This window comes from Neophocaena asiaeorientalis, unplaced genomic scaffold (assembly GCF_003031525.2).
Source record: "Neophocaena asiaeorientalis asiaeorientalis breed wild unplaced genomic scaffold, Neophocaena_asiaeorientalis_V1.1 scaffold90, whole genome shotgun sequence".
Classification (NCBI taxonomy): Eukaryota; Metazoa; Chordata; class Mammalia; order Artiodactyla; family Phocoenidae; genus Neophocaena; species Neophocaena asiaeorientalis.
In genome coordinates this window covers 706700-726726 of record NW_020172445.1, presented here as the reverse complement: position 1 = coordinate 726726, position 20027 = coordinate 706700, and the positions used below count along the sequence as shown (strand labels likewise).

At 55.8% G+C, this 20027-nt stretch overlaps 1 protein-coding gene across 4 annotated transcripts; it reads left to right on the top strand.

Annotated features, from left to right (window-relative positions):
• Positions 1-179: 179 nt before the first annotated feature.
• PLA2G15 (phospholipase A2 group XV) lies at positions 180-17612 on the top strand. Of its 4 annotated transcripts, XM_024733538.1 has the most exons (7): positions 180-1308; positions 2578-2795; positions 10110-10266; positions 12645-12763; positions 13014-13112; positions 13491-13715; positions 15707-17612. In XM_024733538.1, the coding sequence occupies exons 2-7, from the start codon at positions 2615-2617 to the stop codon at positions 16216-16218; spliced, it is 1293 nt and encodes a 430-aa protein (XP_024589306.1). In that variant the 5' UTR covers positions 180-1308; positions 2578-2614; the 3' UTR covers positions 16219-17612. The 4 variants fall into 4 exon arrangements, with proteins under 4 accessions (XP_024589306.1, XP_024589311.1, XP_024589302.1 ...); XM_024733543.1 differs by lacking the exon at positions 180-1308 and having other exon boundaries at positions 2204-2795; positions 12645-12759; positions 13616-13715; XM_024733534.1 differs by lacking the exon at positions 180-1308 and having other exon boundaries at positions 2206-2795.
• Positions 17613-20027: the final 2415 nt, after the last annotated feature.

Here is a 20027-nt window from a genome sequence, read left to right as displayed (position 1 = left end):
CGTGTGTTATGGGCGGCACCTGCGGCCCGGCTGCCGCAGTGGGCGCTGTTGAGACCCGCCCAAAGCGCCCCGCGGGGCGGGGCGGCTACCGGCCCCCGCCCTCTCTGGGCGAGTTACCTGTCGGCCCCGCCGGCCACGTGACCGAGGGCGGCCCCCGGGAACCATGACGGTGGGCCGCTAGACTCTAGCCCTACACGCGCACACTCACAAGGCCGGCCTGGGCTCGCACTCCCCCAGCGGGCCCTGCCTGACTTCTGGGGCGACCCCCTTCCCTCTCCGCTCCCCCACCGGGCCTCCGCCAAGGAAAGAGTAAAACCAGGGGCATTTTTTAGTCCGTAAGGGTCCTTTGGACTTGTGAAAATCACCAGGAGGCAGTCTGGAGGCTGTGGGGGTCACGACGGCCGGTCTGGAGGGGTAAAAGAAGTCACCCAAGGTCAAAGGGGCCGGTAAGAGTTACCAGGTATCACCCAAAGGCTTGTAGGGGGGGTCGCCAGAGGTCGACTGGTGTGGGGGGAGGGTGGCAGGAAGCACAAGAGATCATTAAACCCATTTGAGTATTCACCAGAGGTCAGGGGAAAGGGTTTGTGCACACAAGTGCGAAGGCTGGGCCTCAGCCTGGCTCCAGGAAGTGCCCGCGGTGCCAAAGAGCGGTCGGAGGTGCGCAGGCCTCGGTGCTGGGGAAGGAAGAAGCGCGTCTCCCCCATCCCCGGCCCCAGCTCCCGAGAGCGGCTCCCCGGCGCTGAGCCGGATGGTCCTGGCAAGGAGCCTCACCCCTACCGCACGTGAGGCCTGCCACCTCTTTTCGCCCTTCCCCCTTGACTACAGGCCTGTTGCCTGGAGATGTGAGCGTGCTGGCCGGTGGGGGCTAGAGGCAAAAGTGCAATGTGCCTAAGGGAGCCACAAATTCTCCATCTCTTCTTCGGACAGCCCTTCGTGGAGGGCTCCCAGCACACTTTCGCCCTGTCGGGCTTGGTGAAGCTCCTTTACGGCGAGTTTCCAGTCCGCCCCGGATTTTCCCGAATTCTCCCGTTTATGTGACTAAGAAACTGAAGAAGAATCCGGCGGGAAGAAGGGGCTCCAGCCCGGCAGGAGCAGACACAGAGGGTTGCCAAGCCCGAGACGGAACTGGGGCGGGAGCCGCACCTCACGCTTTCGGACAAGCTGGGCGCTACGTTCGGACCTTCAGACAACTGAGAGCGTAGAGGAGGCGCCTCCGAGGCCTTGCCCACTAATTCAAACTGCACCGCGTCCCCATTTGGCGGATAAACAGACTGAGGGCGCCCGGGACACGGCGGCTGGAAGGGAGAGGTAAGTAGACCGGGTTTCCAGCGGTTTAGAGCGACCAGCCCTTCCCCTTGCGGTGTAGGCGAATGACCACGCTCCGCTGTCGGTGGTAAGACCGCCACCCTACTGCCAACCCGCTTGACCCCACCCCCGGAGGCGCTAAGCCAATCAGGCCCGGGGGGAGGAGGAAATGCGCTCTTCGGGTACCACCCTCCTCTAGATAAGCCTGGAATGTCAAATATTTGTTCAGTGGGCGGGGCGCAACCGCTAGTTAAGGCCCCTCCCCCACCCAGCCAGGAGCTCGCGTGCGCCAGGCTAAATCGGGCCTTCCTCCCGGCCACGCCCTTGCAGCTAATTGCACTTCACCCCAACAGCACCCCAGCCTCTCCTAAAACTTCCCTGGCGTGCATTGCCCCTTGTCAGGCTCCGGACTGGGCTCTGCTCCAAGACGACGGAGCCCCGGGCCATCCCGGCGCTACCTGATCTAAATCTCACCCTTCCTGGCCCCCCCATCCATTCAACCTTCAGACCTTCGCGCTGGGCCCTTCCATATTCTTCCTTCAGCGCGGGTCTCAAAGCCGGGTTCCCGAGGAAGCCTCCCCCTCGAGGTGCCGTCCTGAGCGCATTCCCATTGGAGAGGCATTCATGCGTGTACAGGTCCCTGCGGGGGTAGTAACCCCAAGCGTGGGGCGGCTCCCCCAAAACTCCCGTGCACCTGTCCAACCGCCTCCACCTACATGACAATTCCCGATGTTTGGACTCTTGAAAAACTAAATTCGTTAAAACAACCTTAGGCCTCCTGCTTTGCTGAGCTCCCTTACTCATCTTCAGATGGGTCCTCCCAGATCACACCATTAATACTAAACAACCCGCACTCCTGTCCCCCAGCCGGCTCTCATGTCTCCTTTCTGCCAGCACTAAACCAGCTACTAACAAGATAAATCGTTTATTGTCTCCCTACCCCACCATCCACCCACCCGCGAGAATATCAGATCCTGGAGGAAAGGCTCAACCCCAGAGCCTATCACTGGGCCTGCCAGGCACAAAGGCTCAAGAATGAATGAATGGTTGACTAAGCTCTCTTCCCGTATCCATGAAAAGTAACCTTCCCTGGGGCCACAGGGCCTTTCACTAGAGTCTCATCTGTGCCCTTTCCTCCCCTCCCAACACACCCTTGCCCTAGTTAACCTCTGCCCTCCCTCCAAATTTTCCTCTCTCAAGGCACATCCCTCCTTAGCAGGGGTCCCCACTGTAGTTTGAGATTTCTGTATTTCACTGATAAATGTCCCCCAGCCCCACACCGCTACTAGCTAGTGTTCACGAATCACGAATGAATGAATCGGAGATACGGTGCGCGGGAAGAATCAGCGAGGCTCCAACGGCAAACCGTACTCTGGGTACCTGGGAAAAAGGAACTTGGTCCATCGAGCCTGCCCGCAAGCTAGCGGAATCCTATCCTCACTTCAGCCCTTGGAAGCCTGCCACTAAGGCAGCCGGCGCTCCAGCCGCAGGTACGTGAAAGTCTGGGCAGATACAGGGTGGGGTTCCTCACCAGGGGAGTGTGGCTCTTCTCGTGGACTTCCAGGGCGTGTAGGAATGGTGTAAAACCCCCTCCTCGCTCCCTCCTGGGAAATATTCCGCTGTCGAAGAGGATTCGACACTGGGTGCTTGCTTGGCGATCCACACTCGCGGCGATCCACACTCGCCGGCCCAGGCCCATCCCCACCCTCGCGGTCAGCGGCCCCCAGCTGGGCCAGCTGCGACCCTTCCTTACCTCCCAGGCCTCCAGAGTAGCAAGCGCACTAGGTTCCCCTGGGGTTCGCATCTCCACGCCTTTGCCGCCGAATAGCCTTTGAGTACCCACCAGAGGGCGCACTGACTCTGTAGACGGAGCCAGGTGTTGCGGGGCAGGGAGGAGGAGCTGGCACTGGAAGGCTCGACCGGAGGACGCCCCAGGTGAAAGGGGAAGCCCTTGACATCGCCCCCCAGGCCACTTACCTCCCGCTTGAGAGTCTTCGAGGCTCCTGGCTCTCTGGACATAGGCCAGGATTTTAAGCTTGGTCTTCAGGGCCCTCAAACTGCTCTGTTACACTTTCACCCACCACTGTGCTCTACACTGCTGTGATTCTTCTGGTCTACAGACTGCTGCACATGCTAAGCTCCCTGCCTGGAGCACCCACCTACTTCATCATCCCTTTGTTTTCCTGGCACACTCCTACTTATCCATCAAGACCCATCTCTAATAATTCTTCTTCCAGGCAGCCTTCCTTGATGCCTAGACCAGGTTAGAGGCCCTGTTCTGGGCCCCTTGCCCCAGGGTTCTGTCATTATTGGGTCAGTGTTGGCCTCTCATGACTCTAGGGAGGCTCTGGCAGCAGAGGAATAGGAGGCTGCTGAGCTGTGACCTTTAGGGAGAATCATTTGCCTCCAAATAGACTTAGCTGTGGCTACCACACCAGCTTAGAAGCCCTGGTGTTGATTGGGTTGCCCCAAGCCCAGCCGCCCACCTGGTTCAGGTAGGGAAGCTTGGAGCTGGGGCGAGGGAGGGGTGGTTGCAGAGGGCCCAGTTACAGAGGAGGGCAGAGGCTGCTGGCTGGATTCTCACCTGAGGAAGATACCACAACTGGCTTGGCTCCTCAGTCCCACCTCTAGCCTTTGCTCAGAATGTTCTGCTCCACAGAACACTCTCCCTCTTTCCCAGAATTCACATCCAACCTGTGGACCTCTCAGTCCCTTATCTTCTTCTCTAGGTCTGACAGGCACCAGGACCCTATCTTGGAAAGGGAGAGGGTTATAGAGAAGGGGGTTCATCACTCATTGATTCAACATATATTAAGCACCTGCTGTGTGCCAGGGATTATGCAGGTGGTAACCGAGGAGGACAAATGAGGGGCTTGCTCTTCCAGCAGTTATATTCTAATGGGAGCTAGGCAGGAGCTGCTTCAAAGCCAGTGATCATGTCTGGGCTGAGACCTAAATCAGTTGGGTCCCCAAAAGTGGGGTCTGCAAAGTGGTCCCAGCGCAACAAGTGCAGAAGTCCTGAGGGAGAATGAGGATATCCTGTTCTAGGCAGCAAGGAAGCCATTGAGGCTGGAGATGAGAGAGTTGGGGAAGAGGGAGAGTAGAAGTTGGGGGAAACCAGAATACCCGCCAGGGTCCTCACTCACTGTGAGTGAGATGCATATGATGCATGCAATGAGAGGGTCATAAGTGGGGTTATGTGGACAGTGATGGGGGCCTGATTTAATGTTTAATGCCACAGGAATAAGGGCATAAGTTAGGACATCAGTAAGGAGGCTAGTATGGAGATGAGGGTAATGTGGCTTTGGGATGGTAGAGCTGGCAAAACTTGGTGACCACCTAGTTGTGTGTCTGAGACTCAAGGAGGTATCTTTAGTGCAGGATGACCCGGGGTCTGCAGCCCAGGGGATCATGTGAATGATGGGGTCATGGTGAAAATGAGGGAACCTCACCCTCTGACCCCTCTCCATAGTGCCAGCACTGGTTATTACTGACCAGACCTTGGCACCCCCTGCCCCAATGACCATGGTCCTATCATCTTCAGGGCCTATGGGAGTGGGGCAACAGGGAACTGCTCCCAAGAACAGGGCCACCCTTTGAGAAGCCCATGGGCATCTGAGGCTGCAAGGCTGACAAGACATTCAGACTGTGGCCAGAGTCCAAGGCAGCCCAGGCTGTCCTGATCCGTACCCTACCCCCACTTAACCCGTGGCTCTGGACTCCTGCCTGTCCTTGCCCTGGCAGAAGGGTCTCTATTGTCTCCCATACTGGGCTTGCACCAGATTGGTCCTCAGCAGCCCCTCTGCTGGGGCCTGGGATGGAGGTGAGGGAGGCAGGGGTTTTGAAAGGGGGTCACTGGGCCAGGGTCTGAGGTGGGAGATAGTTGGACCTTAAGGGAGGAGGGTATTCCAACCACGAATGTGTTTCACTGAAAGAATATAGGAGGGGCAGGCCAAGATGGTGAGCAGATTCATTGAGGGTCACTGCAGAGAGGCTGGAAACGGTCAGCCGTTGACCAAGAGGAAGAAAGGAAGGAAGAGAGGGAGGGAGGGAAGGAGGAAGGAAGAGAAGGAGGGAGGGAGGAAGGAAGGGGCAGGATAGAGGTCTTGGGACCAGCCAGGGATGACCAGGGTATTGACTGGCTCTCAGGAGGGGGTGTGTGAAGGATCAAGACCTCCAGTCTCCAAACATGCTGGTCACCCTATTCCAGAGTGACACATGGTACCAGAATATTACTGGTTGTCAAATCTTTGCCCACTCTATCCGCCCCCGATTCTATGCACAGAGAGTCTGTGTCCTCTCTGGATCCCCGGTTTGTGTGGGGTGGGAGTGGTAGGGGGACATGAGGTCCCAACACCCCTTCCGGTCTTCAGGGGAACTAACCGATGGGCTGGCACAGGATTGAGGCTCAAGCCCTCTCTTAACCCGGCGAGCAAACTGTTTAGTCGGCGGGTGTGTGTGTGTGTGTGTGTGTGTGTGTGTGTGTGTGTGTGTGTGAGTGTGCGCGCGCGCGCGTGCACGGGGCGGTGGGTGATACTACACTCCAGACCCTGAAACAGGCGGACTGAACTCTCACTGGGAAGCGAAACACGCTGACCGGGCCCCTTCCCGGGCAGACAGCAGGTGGCCCCTGGGCCAGTGTAGCTTGAACCCAGATGCCCTCGGGGCAGGGTGCAAAGAACCGACTTGGGAATTGCCCAAAGGTCCTGGTCAGTCTCCTTATGCTCAAGAACAGCCTGGGACTCACTTCTCCCCTTCTTCCTCTTGCTTTGACCCGGGTAGTTCAGTAGCGGCGAGCATTGGACCCTGAATTCCCATTCAGCCCGGCGCATTCTAGATCCCTCGTCAAGGAGGCGCCAGGAATCGGGGATGAGGGCTGCGCTGCGTGGACTCAGGGTACCGAGGGCTGGGCTGGGTACCCAGCAGACGCGAGCTGGGTCTGATCAGCTGAGAGCGTGCGCGAAAGCCAGGCTGAGCCTCGGTACATCGATGCGCTCGGCGTGCAGCGCGGTTAAGGGAGTTGGCCAGGGATGAGTAGGGGCTGGGCAGCGAACTCCGACTGGGAAGGAGAGTTCCTATTGGCAGGCCGTTTGCAGAAGGCGGGTCCTGATTGGTCCGGCCTCTGTGAAGGCTGTGAGCGGCGGGGTTAAGCGCGTCGCCGCTGCCAGGGCCTAGGCGCGAGACCCCAGAGCTGAATCCGCGCCTCGGAGCTGGAGCTGCGGTCACTGCCATGGGCCTCCGCCTCTGCCCTCACCGCGCCGCCCTGCTCCCGAGTGGCCTCCTGTTAGTCCTTATGCTCACAGATCTGGCATTCCCGGCTGGACGTCCGCCACCGGTGGTGCTGGGTGAGGCGCGCGTCCAGTCGTGGGTCCGTTCGCTCGTGCGTCCGGCTGGATGGGGTGCGGGCGGGGCTGTCTGCATCTGCTCTAAGCACGGGGTGAGGGAGCGTATGATTGTTTTGTCATCTGGGTCGGCCCGTCCACTTCCTGCTATGCTGGGCGCGGTTGTGGTTAAACTCTTGTCATCTTACCCTATAGAATATGGGGGTAAGTGGGAGGGTTACCAGCCGTTTGCGCATCGGTACGCCTGTTCATCTCATTCCCAATCCTCGCCTCATCCCCATTTGTTAGCTGGAAAGACCTAGGCTCTTTGGCCCCACTCCTGAGGGCCGGTAGGAGGTAGGGTGGCTTCGGAGTTGGTCCCCAGGGGCCTCGGCATTGACTTGGGCTTGGCTTGGACGCTGTCTCCCTCCACCCTTCCAGCCCGACACGTTTCAGAGGGCATTACTGAAAGGGAGCTCTTTGGGGAAGGATTGCTCTCCTAACCTGCCACCAGGGCTCTCCCCTAACTTACCAAATATGTGGCATTGGGCCTGAGGGAGGAGGACCAAGGGAATCTGAGGATGGCTATAGACAGAGGGAGGGGTTGAGACAATGGCTATGAACGGATGTCATACTGTACCCTTACTCCTGCCAGACCTACTTGGACTGCGCTATGTTGGGGCTAGGCAACCTCCCCTGCCTACCTCCTCCTTGCTGCTGGCCCAGGCAACTGTCCAGGAGCCAGTAGTATTTCCTTGTGGTGGGTGTGGCAGGGATGAGACCTCCCTGTCTTGGGGTCTTTGGGTGCCTCATTCAGGCCATCACTCCCACGAAGAGCTAGTGTGTTGGTGGCCATCCAGGGCTCCTAAAAGCAGAGGCATGCCGAGGTATACATTACATACTGAGTCTGCTGCAGCATGACCCCCATGCTCTTTCTGCTGGGAGTATTTTAATGGGGATGATGCAGATCACAGAAGGGTAGGGTTAGCAGGCAGTGTGATCCCAGGGGTCCTCCACCAGGAGCTCTGGGCCAGGAAATGCTCCCAGGGAATGCTGGGCCCAGGTTCACCATGGAGTTTGGGCAGATTTGGCCTTGCCTTCCCTAAGCTTGCAGGATGATTCCCAGAGGTGAGGTCTGTGCTGGGCAGGCACAGAGAATCCACTGACCCAGTCAGGAAAGGTTTCCTGGAGTACGCAGCTGGAGCTGAGTCCAGGAGAGAGTTCCAGGCAGAGGGAACTACGTATCAGAGGGAGGGAGCTAAGCAGTCCAGGCTCTCTGGAATGGAGTGGGGGAAGGAGTAGATGGTGCAGGGCTCGTGACTGGTTGGGTCATCTGGGCTTTGTCTTGGGGGCCTGCAGGGAGCCTTGTGTGGACCTAAGGAGTACTGAGTATGAAGGGTGTGGCATTGGGAAGTGTGTGGTCTCTGACCGGACTGGTCCTAGGCCTTTTCACCTGTATTGGTGCTAAATGCACTCATTAATTCATTCAGTTCTTAGTTATCCTAGATCACAGCAGAGGAGCCTCGGGTTGTACCTAGAGGCACTGAGCAACTGGAATCGTAACCTGCCCAGCTTCTCAGAGAATGAGGCTATTGGCATTAATCCTGGGAAACCCCATGGTGGACAGCAGACAAGCTGTTCCTGGACACAGAGCAGGGACCTAACCTTGGCCATCAGAGGATCAGCATCCAAGGGTGACCAGTCTCTGTGGGTGGGACTCAAATTGGTGGTAGAGGAAGCAGAGGCCAGAGAAGGGATACTGAAGGCCCTGGGTGGGGGAAGGGACTATAGCAAGCTATTTCCACCTCTCCCAGCTTGTTTCCTTATCTGTAAAGTAGGCATAATAAGGATATTCTTCCCAGTGTTACTTGAGGTGAAAGGCATGTGGATGGCTCTTATCTAGTTCTAGGCACAGAGGGACCCAGGAAGTGACCATTGGTATTTTTAGAGGCCACACGGCCTGGCCAGGCAAAGGGTATCCAGGCAAAGCAGATCAGATGACTTCCTCTTTCAGCTATTTCCTCTCTGGTGGAAACAGTGACCAAGGTTTCTTCACTGCCCTGTCTAGTCCACAAGCATCTCATCTAGAGGCTGTCATGCTGAGGACTCCCCACTTCTGCACCACATCATGAAGGGAGGTGAATGCAGGTGCCACACCTCCCTCCCATGGCTGCACTGAGGACACAGTGGGATGGTGCACAAGGAGAGCTTGTCCTCTGCAGGGCTGTGTTCACAGCTGGAGGCCAGCGAATGCCCCAGAGAGCCAAACACTGGATCCTAAATGGGGTTTGGAAGGTGTCAAGAGAATGGCATGTGGGAGGAGGTGAGGCCTGAAAAGTCACTGGGAGTCAATGGACTGTGAAGGGCCTTGAATGTTAGGCAGTCAAGCAAGGGGGGAGCAGGGGATGGGTTTGAGTGTCACAAGGGCCCCAGGCCTCTGTATAGACTGAATAAGTAGAGTGAAGTCATCCTTGGAGCCTGGTCACACCCACCCCCATTGGGCTGTAGCTGGAATGGTGTGTTGCCTCAAGAGAGTCATTTCCAACACAGGTGTGCTAAGATGCTAGGGCCCTCCCGGTGAGGTGCACTCTGGAACCTTTAGAAGGGTTTAGCATCTGGGCTCTGGCCTTTAGCAAGCCCTGAGGACCTCAGTAGGCTGGCAGGTGCCTGCTTCTCTCAACTGTTTCTGTTCATTGCCCCCTTCCAGAGCCTATCCTGGAGTGCCTTCTTTGGATTTATTTTTGGCTGGTTAAGTGGCCCAGTGCTCTGTCCTGTTTCCCAGTCCTTCTTTCAGAGTATACAAGACCCTGCCTATGAAGCCGAAACCACCGTCTGTACCCCGACACTGAATTAAATCTCGGAGACAGAGTTTTGGGTGAAGTAGAGAGGAATAGCTTTATTGCTTTGCCAGGCAAAGGGGGCCACAGCAGGTTAATGCCCTCAAAACTGTGTGTCCCAACTTGGAGAGGGTAGTGAGAAGTTTGATAGTAATGGTTCAAGAGGGTGTGATCAGCTCATGGACATTCTTCTGATCGGTTGGTGGTGAGGTGAGTGGGAGTCAACATCATCAACCTTCTGGTTCCAGCGTGTCTGGGGTCTGCAGCATACCGGTGGGGGTTTCAGTATCTGCAAAACAGCTCAAAGATATTGTTGTGTGTGTGTATCCCTTGATGGGGAACCAGGACCTTGCCCCAAGGCTGCACTATGGTTTCTCTATGACTGTTTCTCCTTTGTCTTGCATCCCCTCCCTTCCCTAATTAACAACTGCATGAATCTGCCAGTTGGAACTCAGGAAAGGTCATGGAGGCTGAATGAAGCCTATTTCCTGTAATCAGAGAAATGGGGAACACAGAAAGGCTTTTGTGCCTAGGAGCCCCACAGATATCACCTACTCTGCAGCCTGGGATAGCCGTGGGTAGAAGGCCTTTGGGTTTCCAGCCTGCCAGGCCCAGGGTCTCATTCATGCTCTATGTCCCCCTTCAGTGCCCGGTGATTTGGGCAACCAGCTGGAGGCAAAGCTGGACAAGCCGACAGTCGTGCACTACCTCTGCTCCAAGAGGACAGACAGCTACTTCACACTCTGGCTGAACCTGGAACTGCTGCTGCCTGTCATCATTGACTGCTGGATTGACAATATCAGGTGGGGGCTGGGGCACAGGTGGGGCGCTGCTCGCTGACCCGGTCTAGAGACGCCTCCAGAGCCCATTTCTATCTCACCTGCGCCTCAAGAGATCTCAGGCTCGGCGTCACTGACCTCTCTCCCTTCCCATTTCCTCTGTCTGGTCCACACCACCTTGGCACTCTCCCAGACAGAACTTTCTTCCCTTTCCTGCTGCTCCTGTCCCTACCCTCTCCAGTGCCTCAGGCCCTATTTGTGGTTTCTATGCTCCAGCCCCTATTCACAGCCTCTGCCTTGGCCCCCACCCTTTCCCTTGCCTCTGACTTGGCCACACCTGCCCCCTCCAGCTCCTTGGGGATTCCTTTCCACTTGCTGTTCTTTCAGCCTGGAATCACCCTTTACACCCTTTGCCTGATAAACTCCCTCCCATTCACTCTTTAAAACCCAAGCCTGCTTTCTTTGTGAAGTCTCCCTGCCAATCCCCAGAGCTCTTTTTGTTTGTGTGTTAGTTTTTTATAAATTTATTTATTTAATTTTTGGCTGCGTTGCTCGCGCGTTGGGTCTTTGTTGCTGCGCATGAGCTTTCTCTAGTTGTGGCGATTGGTGCGTGGGCTTCTCATTGCCGTGGCTTCTCTTGTTGCGGAGCACAGGCTCTAGGCACATGGGCTTCAGTAGTTGTGGCACATGGGCTCAGTAGTTGTGGCTTGCGGGCTCTAGAGCACAGGCTCAGTAGTTGTGGTACACGGGCTTAGTTGCTCCGCGGCATGTGGGGTCTTCCCGGCCCAGGGCTTGCACCTGTGTCCCCTGCATTGGCAGGTGGATTCTTAACCACTTTGCCACCAGGGAAGTCTATCTCCAGAGCTCTTAACCTCCCCTTCCCCCTGGCCACATGCCTGCTCCTCTAACCTGCATTCCCTGCCTGCCAAACATTGTTTCCTAGGATATTTCTTCCATAATAAGATAATCATGTAATGAGACTTACTGCTTATTGAATGCAAACACTATACATTTTACATACTTTCTTTCATTGAGTCTTACAGCAATCCAGTGAAACAAGTGCTGTTTTTAGACCTGTTTTACAGATGAGGAAATCTGGAAGCTCAAAGAGGTTACAAAATTGCTTAGGGTCACTCAGCTAATAAGTGACAAACTAGAATTTGAACCCATAGTTGTGTGCCTCTGAACTAAGGTTCCCGCCCACCCTGAGCTCCCTGAAGGCAGGGACTGTGTCTCTTTTATCTTTAAAGCTGTAGGACCAGAAACACAATTGGTTTTCAATAAATATTTGAGCTGAATGGAGTCTTTCAAATTAAGATTGTTTTTTCCCCTGGAGACACACTAGCTGGTTCTAGCTGGTTCTCTGGGCACCCTGCCTTTCCCTGTTGTTTATGACCCCTGCTTTGTTGACTTTTTCCTCCTCCTTGTGTGATCAGGGTTATTTCTGGGATGTTGATCCGCATTTCTATTTTTGTTGCAGAAGCATGGTCTCAGGTATTGCCAGTTGGAGGTACAGGCTGATACTGAGAGGGGCTTATCTACTTTTGTTGGGCCCTGATCTGTTTAGACTTGCATCCAGCATAGAGTACTTTGGCTTTCTAGAACTTTGCTGAGTGGCCATTGGGATGATCTACAGATTGCCCTGGAGAGAGTGGGTCCCCAGGACTTTTATTTGGGCCAGTGTTGGGTATCTTGTCAGCTTTCTGTGGCTGATCTTTAAGGGTGGGTGGGACTCAGGACAACTGGGGACTGCAGGTCTAGCCTGTGTTTTCTCAGGCACATTTGCCTCCATAGTATCAAGGGAGGCCAGAGCAGGGTTCCTGGCCTGGCACAAGGCTTTCCTCCTGTCTTCCACCACCCTGTCCCCATCATGTCTCCAGGCCTTGCCCACCCAGTCACGCAGCAGCCACAGGTGCTCGGGGTTTCTCTGTCTGGTTCTGTTGTGTTGCATTCATCATCTCCTTTGCCCTGTGTTGTGTTATGGTGGGTGGCAGGAGCTGGATCCATGGAGATGGAGCAATGGGAGCCTGCGAAGTTAGGCTGCCTGCCTTTTGGGGTCAAGTGTGATGTTCATGGCGGAGCCAGGCCTGGCAGCCACACCCCTCTCTAACCATATCTAAGACCTGCATTAGACAGTATGGGTGACATTGAGGAGAAGGGAATATTGCCTCACAGGGGTCCTGAAATCAGTCTCTGGAGTGAGCCTTGGTGGGGTCCTCATTTGGATGTGGTTACTCTGATCTGTGCTTTACAAATTTGCTTTGTTACTTTTTGGTCTCCCCTATACATCTGACCAGACCTGAGGATGGGAAGGGAATATGGCTCAGGACACAAGACAGTATTGGGACACACCAACTTAGGTGTCACCTCTGGGTCACTGGCTCAATATCCCCTCCTGGCAGGCTGGTCTACAACCGAACGTCCCGCACCACCCAGTTTCCTGATGGTGTGGATGTGCGTGTCCCTGGCTTTGGGAAGACCTTCTCACTGGAGTTCCTGGACCCCAGCAAAAGCAGTGTGGGTGTGTAGCCCTTCCTCATGGCCCCCAGGGAATGGGGATGGAGGTTCTGATGGACTCCGAGAGTGGGAGGAGCCCTGTTGGTTTGAGTGGGGGTAGCCTGTGAACCATCTCTAATCAGTGTGGGCACAGAGCCCTATAGCACTCCTTCGGGGATCTCCCGGCTGTAGGTGTCACAGTCTCCTTGGCAGGCGTGGTGTGGGCAGCTGACAACGACTGTACTCTCTCTGATTCTATGGATTTATGTCTATAGGTTCCTATTTCCACACCATGGTGGAGAGCCTTGTGGGCTGGGGCTACACACGAGGTGAGGACGTCCGGGGGGCCCCCTATGACTGGCGCCGAGCTCCAAGTAAGTGGTTGCTCTCATTTCCTCCCTGAGGTCATGCGGGAGGGGGGTGGAGAGGAGGAAGTCACAGCCACCAAAGGCCCTGGGCCTTTCCCTTCTCCCGTGTCTCTGGCATCCAGCCCAGCCATCACAGGTCCTGTCCTTCCCCCACCCTCAGCCCAGGATTTCTGGGCCTCTGAGCCCTGGGGAGAGATAATGAGGCTGAGGAGGGGAAAAGGAGCTTCTTCTCTCTTCATGGAAATTGAGGGGAAACCAGACCCTCCCCACCTGGATTTTCACACGCTCCCCACCCACCTAGTCCTGGGTCTGGCCTGAGACACAGTCAGTGGTTCAGGCCCAAGGACCCTTCCTGCCTGACCCCCGCCTGGCTCTGGCCTGCAGATGAAAACGGGCCCTACTTCCTGGCCCTCCGCGAGATGATCGAGGAGATGCACCAGCTGTATGGGGGCCCCGTGGTGCTGGCTGCCCACAGTATGGGCAACATGTACACGCTCTACTTTCTGCAGCAGCAGCCACAGGCCTGGAAGGACAAGTATATCCATGCCTTTGTGGCACTGGGTCCGCCCTGGGGGGGCGTGGCCAAGACCCTGCGCGTCCTGGCCTCAGGTAAGACCCTGCCTGGCCCAGCATGGGGGGTGCTGGTATCAGATGGCACACTCTCTTTCCCTCTACAGTGGCCTCCTGGGCCACCCTCACGTCTCTTCTCTTGGGTCAGGACCCTTCCTTATCCAGAGTTGTATTCTTTTCCAAACATCTCTTTCTAAAAGAGAATATAACACTACTTCTAAATTCACCTCTCCAGCTGATGACTCTTGTTATCTGTGTAGGTTTCTTACAACATGTACACGGAGTGGCATAACCGTTGGTCATAGGGCACACGTGTACACACACACACACACAGCTTGGTCCTGGCTGGCCTTACTTGGTTTGATCCAAAGTTCTCTGGAGGAGCCTTCTCCCTCTCTCTTACCCCCATCCTCACTTCTTCATCCCCACCTTCACCCCAGAGAAGGAAGGCTGGGCTACAGTTTCCTGTTTGTGAGTTACACCTCCCTCTGTGGCAGCGGGGAGCCTCTGTGGGCCACACAGAGAGGAAGCAGGTGCAGATTTGTCTGGGCCTGCTTGCTTGGCAGTTGGGAAAACCAGCTCCTTCCCTGTTCCTCCCCAATCCACCTGCCTTTTCAGGACTGTTAGAACATACCAGCTGTAGCCCCAGGGCTTTCCTCCCTCTGCTAGGACTGGATGTGAGCCAGGGCTGTACCAAGCATCTGATGAGCTTTCTTCCTCAAGTGACTGCCACTGCCTGACCTGCTTATTGGTCACCTGATCGTTATGATCAGTCCTCTCCCAGTCGTCACCCTGGATTAGCTGGACAGTGAATCCAATTATAGTGAGGACTCATCACAGCTACCTACTCTGTCCAGCCTGGACCTGAAAGGAGAGATGTGGGCCCTTCTGAGTTTGAGACAGGTTACCATGGTGGAGTTCAGGTACTGGCCCTTTCAGAGCTTCCCCATGAGTCCCCTTAGAGCGGTGGTCCCCAACCTTTTTGGCACCAGGGAATGGTTTCGTGGAAGACAATTTTTCCACGGAGGGGGTGGCGGGCTTGGGAGGGGTGATGGTTCAGGCGGTAATGCGAGTGATGGGGAGTGGTAGGTAAATCGTCACTCTCTAGCCCACTGCTCACCTCCTGCTGTGCAGCCCAGTTCCTAACAGGCCACAGACTGGTAATGGTCCGCGGCCCGGGCGTTGGGGACCCCTGCCTTAGTTAGAGCTTTGCCTCAGATTCTGGGAGACTGCTGTCAGGCTCTGGCAGTCTGGGAGTGGGGGTGGGACAGGATGGGTGGTAGTCGTGGACACTTAGCTAGGAGTTCCCTTTCCTGAGGGCTCCTAGAGCCAGGCCCCAACAGGCAGAGCTGAAGGCCTGCAGTCAGTGGTGGGGTGATGGGTGGCTGTGGGTCCTGAGCAGGGCAGAGGCCCCTGTTCCCAAGTTCCAGCTCATCCTCTGGCGATCTCACTGGCTGGTGGATGCGTTTGTGCTGTTGGCATTCCTATGTAAGAAAGACTCTCACTTTGTCTGCAGCCTCCCCTCCTGCCCTGTCTCCTGCAGGCCTGGCTGCCCAGGTCAGTGCCAGGCAGGTGGGTGGGATGAGACCAGGGCTGGCTGGATGTAGGTCTGAGCCTAGGAAGGGGAAAAATGTTTACATAGCTCAATGTAATGAAAGATTAAGAGGACTGTGACTGTGTCTTTGGGCTGCCCACCTGCTGATTCACCTGTGACAAGGTCAGTACCCACAGGCTGGGTGATAAGTGCTCTGGGGAAGGTATTGTTTTTACCATGAATCACCCTGTGGGTGTGAGCTGCCTAAATCCCTGGTGACAAAATGCAAAAGGAAAGAAACAAATCTTGGTCATGTGCTTCCTAGATAGAGCAAAAATACAGGGAAATAGGGGAGTTGTCACCATGTTAACAGCATAGAGATGCCAGAGTGCTGGCCAGGCCCGGGCTGGGGGCTGGCAGGGGCCCTGGCGGTGAGCATGCTGCCCAGCTGGCTTGCATTCCCAAGCACAGACTGACTGGAGTCCTCTATCCGCAGGAGACAACAACCGGATCCCGGTCATTGGGCCTCTGAAGATCCGGGAGCAGCAGCGGTCTGCCGTCTCCACCAGCTGGCTGCTGCCCTACAACTATACCTGGTCACCCAAAAAGGTCTTCGTGCACACACCCACAGCCAACTACACGCTGCAGGACTATCGCCGCTTCTTCCAGGACATCGGCTTCGAAGACGGCTGGCTTATGCGGCAGGACACGGAGGGGCTGGTTGAAGCCATGGTGCCACCTGGCGTGCGACTGCACTGCCTCTACGGCACTGGTGTCCCTACGCCAGACTCCTTCTACTATGAAAGCTTCCCGGACCGTGACCCGAAAATCTGCTTTGGTGATGGTGATGGCACTGTGAACTTGCAGAGCGCCCTGCAGTGCCAGGCCTGGTGTGGCCGCCAGGAGCAAGAAGTGTCATTGCAGGCACTGCCGGGCACCGAGCATATCGCGATGCTGGCCAACGCCACTACCCTGGCCTATCTGAAACGCGTGCTCCTCGGGCCCTGATTCCTGTGCTGGGCAGGGCTCTGGGATGGGCTGGCCACCACTGCTTCTCCTGGCCTGTGGGGCAACCATGGCCCATGAGTTGAGCAGTTTGTGACTGATCACCTAAGGCCCTGGATCTTGGGTTGTGAAGTGGGGAAATGCTGGGTTTTTTATCCTTCCTCTCTGGGAATGAGGAAGGAAGACAGTCTGAAGTTACTTGAGGGACCCTTGGAAAGAATGCTGCTGATGGTGGAATTGTGACCTCAGGACTGGCTCCGCAGGTGGATTGGCTGGCACCTGGCCCCAATCCCCAGTGCTGGGGCCTTGTGTTCCTCCTACCCCTGTGGCCTTTTCACACTCGCCCACCAGGGCCTGGCTCCTCAGCTTTCTTGTAAGGGATGTTACTTAACTGTGGTCCCTAGGTTGGGCTCCTGGTCCCTAGGGTGTACCTTCTCACACATTGGCCACAAGTCAGCCTGCTACTGGCCACGGGTGGCTGGAGCTGCTGTCTTCGTGTGGCCTAGCTGCTCACACAGCCTGACTGGCTTTCTGGGGGCAGCCCGGTTCCCCCCTGCAGGCAGGGGTGGGTTGTTATGTTCTCCATGGTTCCCAGGCCCTGGGGCATTCACTCCTACCTCCCTTACTTCTAAGAACAGCCTAGCTCAGGGCTGGGCAGCAGATGGACCCCCAGTTCTCGGGGCTGTGTCCCAGGAGCCCTGATCTCCTTGGTTGGGCTGTTGCCCACAGTATTGATGCTGCCTCCCTTTGCCCTGGGGCTGTGGTTCAAGAGTGAGAGCAGAGCCTGGTGCCATGCCCTTTAGGTACTCATGAGGAAAGAGGACTCAAGCAGCCAAGGCCAATCAGAGCCACCCTGAGCTGCCCTCTTGCTGACCCTCCACCACATTGCCACCCTGCCCAGGATCTCTCTAGCATTCACGTGGGCTGGCACAGGACTGAGAGGAGGTAGGACTCTTGCCCACTCTGCCCCGCACCCATCCCCACCAGGCAGCTCAGTGGTGTTTAGTCAGCAGGGACTTGCCCAGAAACTTGAGTGGGCCCCTGAGAGAGCCAGGTGCCTTAGGGGCCCCCTAGGGGTTTTCTTCCTGCTCCAGAGGTGCTGCATGGATCTCCCTGTGATAGCAGGGATGGAGGATGTGGATCTGCCTTGGTGGTCTCCCAAGTGGGCAGTGCCTAAAGGCCAAGACTTGGGTCTAGCCTCTGGGGTGGAGCCCCAAAGCCACAGTCAGGCTGGACTGTGCTTCGCTCCTACAAGGTTTCTGTGAAGCAGAATTTTCTCTGTTGCATTCATAGCCAGCATCTGTCTCTCCCTTTGTTCCTGAGTGGTGGCCCCCACATGGGGCTCTGAGCAGGCTGTACCTCGATTCTGGCAATAAAAGTATTCTGGATGCTGTAAAGTGCCCTGGCCTAGCCTCTGCTCTGAGCATGAGAGGAAGGAGGCAGTGGAAGGGTGAGGGGGCTAGCGAGGCAGGTAACCAGAGGCTGGACCTTGACCTTGCTGGGGCCTTGATGGGTTCTCTCAGCACCAAAGCATGGCTCCTGTGCACCTCTTTGGGTTTTATCCTCCTTCCCCCTCTCCTGGGATCTAGTTCCCCTCCTAGGACTGAGAAGCAGGACCTGAAACATTCCTGTTGGAATGAAGCTCCTGCCCACCACCCAACTCTGCTGCTCCTATGTGGCCAACAGGCCCCAGATGTCACCCCACAGCTGGGAGCCAAGGACAATCCTGACGGTCGTGCTGTCTGGACTCTGCTTCCCAGCCTTCTGTCCTCCCTCAGCTTGCAGGTCTCAGCATCCTTTGAATTTTTTTTAGGATGCTACCCTTCTACTTTGTTTCATCAGTTCATCTGCCCGCCATCTGTCCCTCTTTGGGAACAGAGTGAGACTGAGGAGGGAGGGAGAGAGACCAAGATGGGCAGAGATAGGGACTGAAAGACTGGGGACCAAATGGAGATGGATAAGGACAGAGGAACAAAGAGTGTGAGACAGGAAAACGTGTGTAAGGATGGAGACTAGGCCAGAAGTCTGTGGTGCAGAGCCCAGAGCTGGGGGCCAGTGCGGGTGGTGGAAGCCCCAGTTCCTGCCTCCTCCACAGAAGCCTGGCCAGCCGGGGTTTTAGGTGTCAATACACCGTGGGCCGCTAGAGGGTGCTCTGAATCTTCTCACTACACCAGTTATTGGCCAGACCTGGAAAAATGGGCGGCCCAGAGGGTTAGGATGCCTAGGAATACAGAGGTCCAGCTGCATTGCTGGCCTTGGTAAAAAGGATGACAACGTGAAAGGGAGTAAACCCTTACCCCCAGATCCTGCCCAGCCTCTTAGTGCCCTGACACATACCCACTCATGGCCTTGCCGCCACCCTCTCACCCCTGATCTGTTTCAACCCCACTTCTACCCTCAGTTTCACAGCTGTAGAGACAGGGTATGGAGTCAGAGCAGGCTTCAGGACCAGCAGACTGGAGTTCAAATCTGAGCTCTACCACTTCTAGCCAAGTAGCTTGGGGAGTCTCCTGACCTCCCGAAGCTTCGGTTTGCTCATCTTAAAAATGGGGATGGGGACTTCCCTGGTAGTGCAGTGGTCGAGAATCCGCCTGCCAATGCAGGGGACACCGGTTCGATCCCTGGTCCGGGAAGATCCCACATGCCACGGAGCAACTAAGCCCATGTGCCACAACTTTTGAGCCTGTGCTCTAGAGCCCACAAGCCACAACTACTGAGCCTGTGTGCCACAACTACTGAAGCCTGCATGCCTAGAACCACTAGAGAAGCCACTGCAATGAGAAGCCCGCACACCGCAACGAAGCTTAGCCCCTGCTTGCTGCAACTAGAGAAAGCCCGCGCACAGCAGCAGAGCCCCAACACAGCCAAAAAGAAAAAGAAAAATGGGGATGAATAAGTGTACACTGTAGGGTGGTCCTGAGGATACACTGATGGTTTTGGAGAACATATGATTCAGTGCTTGGTTCATGGCTGTCAGCTGGCAGGATGCTGTAACTGGGTGTGAGACAGTGAAGCCAGAGGTTCTGAGAGCTTGTAAGTCATGTATGCTGCTGATACAAGGACAAGTGGACTGGCTGTTACTGAGTGACACAAGTGTCCAGAGCCCTTCCTCTGCCAGGCCAGGGAGGCAGGAGGAACTGATCCAGGGGGAAAAGGGTCAGATTCTAATGACTCCAAATATACGCATGCAGACATACCTCAGAGATACTGTGAGTTCGGTTCCAGATCACCACAATAAAGTGAAGGTCGCAGTAAAGTGAGTCACATGAATTTTTTTTTGTTTTCTGGTACATCTAAAAGTTGTTTGCACTATAGTCTAGTGCAATAGCATTGTCTAAAAAAACAATGTACATGGGCTTCCCTGGTGGCACAGTGGTTGAGAGTCTGCCTGCCGATGCAGGGGACACGGGTTCGTGCCCTGGTCCGGGAAGATTCCACATGCCGCGAAGCGGCTGGGCCCGTGAGCCGTGGCCGCTGAGCCTGCGCGTCCGGAGCCTGTGCTCCGCAACGGGAGAGGCCACAACAGTGAGAGGCCCACGTACAGCAAAAAAACAAAACAAAACAATGTACATAACTTCATTAAAAAATACTTTAGTGGACTTCCCTGGTGGCACGGTGGTTAAGAATCTGCCTGCCAATGCAGGAGACACAGGTTCGAGCCCTGGTCCAGGAAGATCCCACATGCCGCGGAGCAACTAAGCCCGTGCGCCACAACTACTGAGCCTGTGCTCTAGAGCCCATGTGCCACAACTGCTGAAGCCTGCGTGCCTGGAGCCCATGCTCCGCAACAAAAGAAGCCACCGCAATAAGCC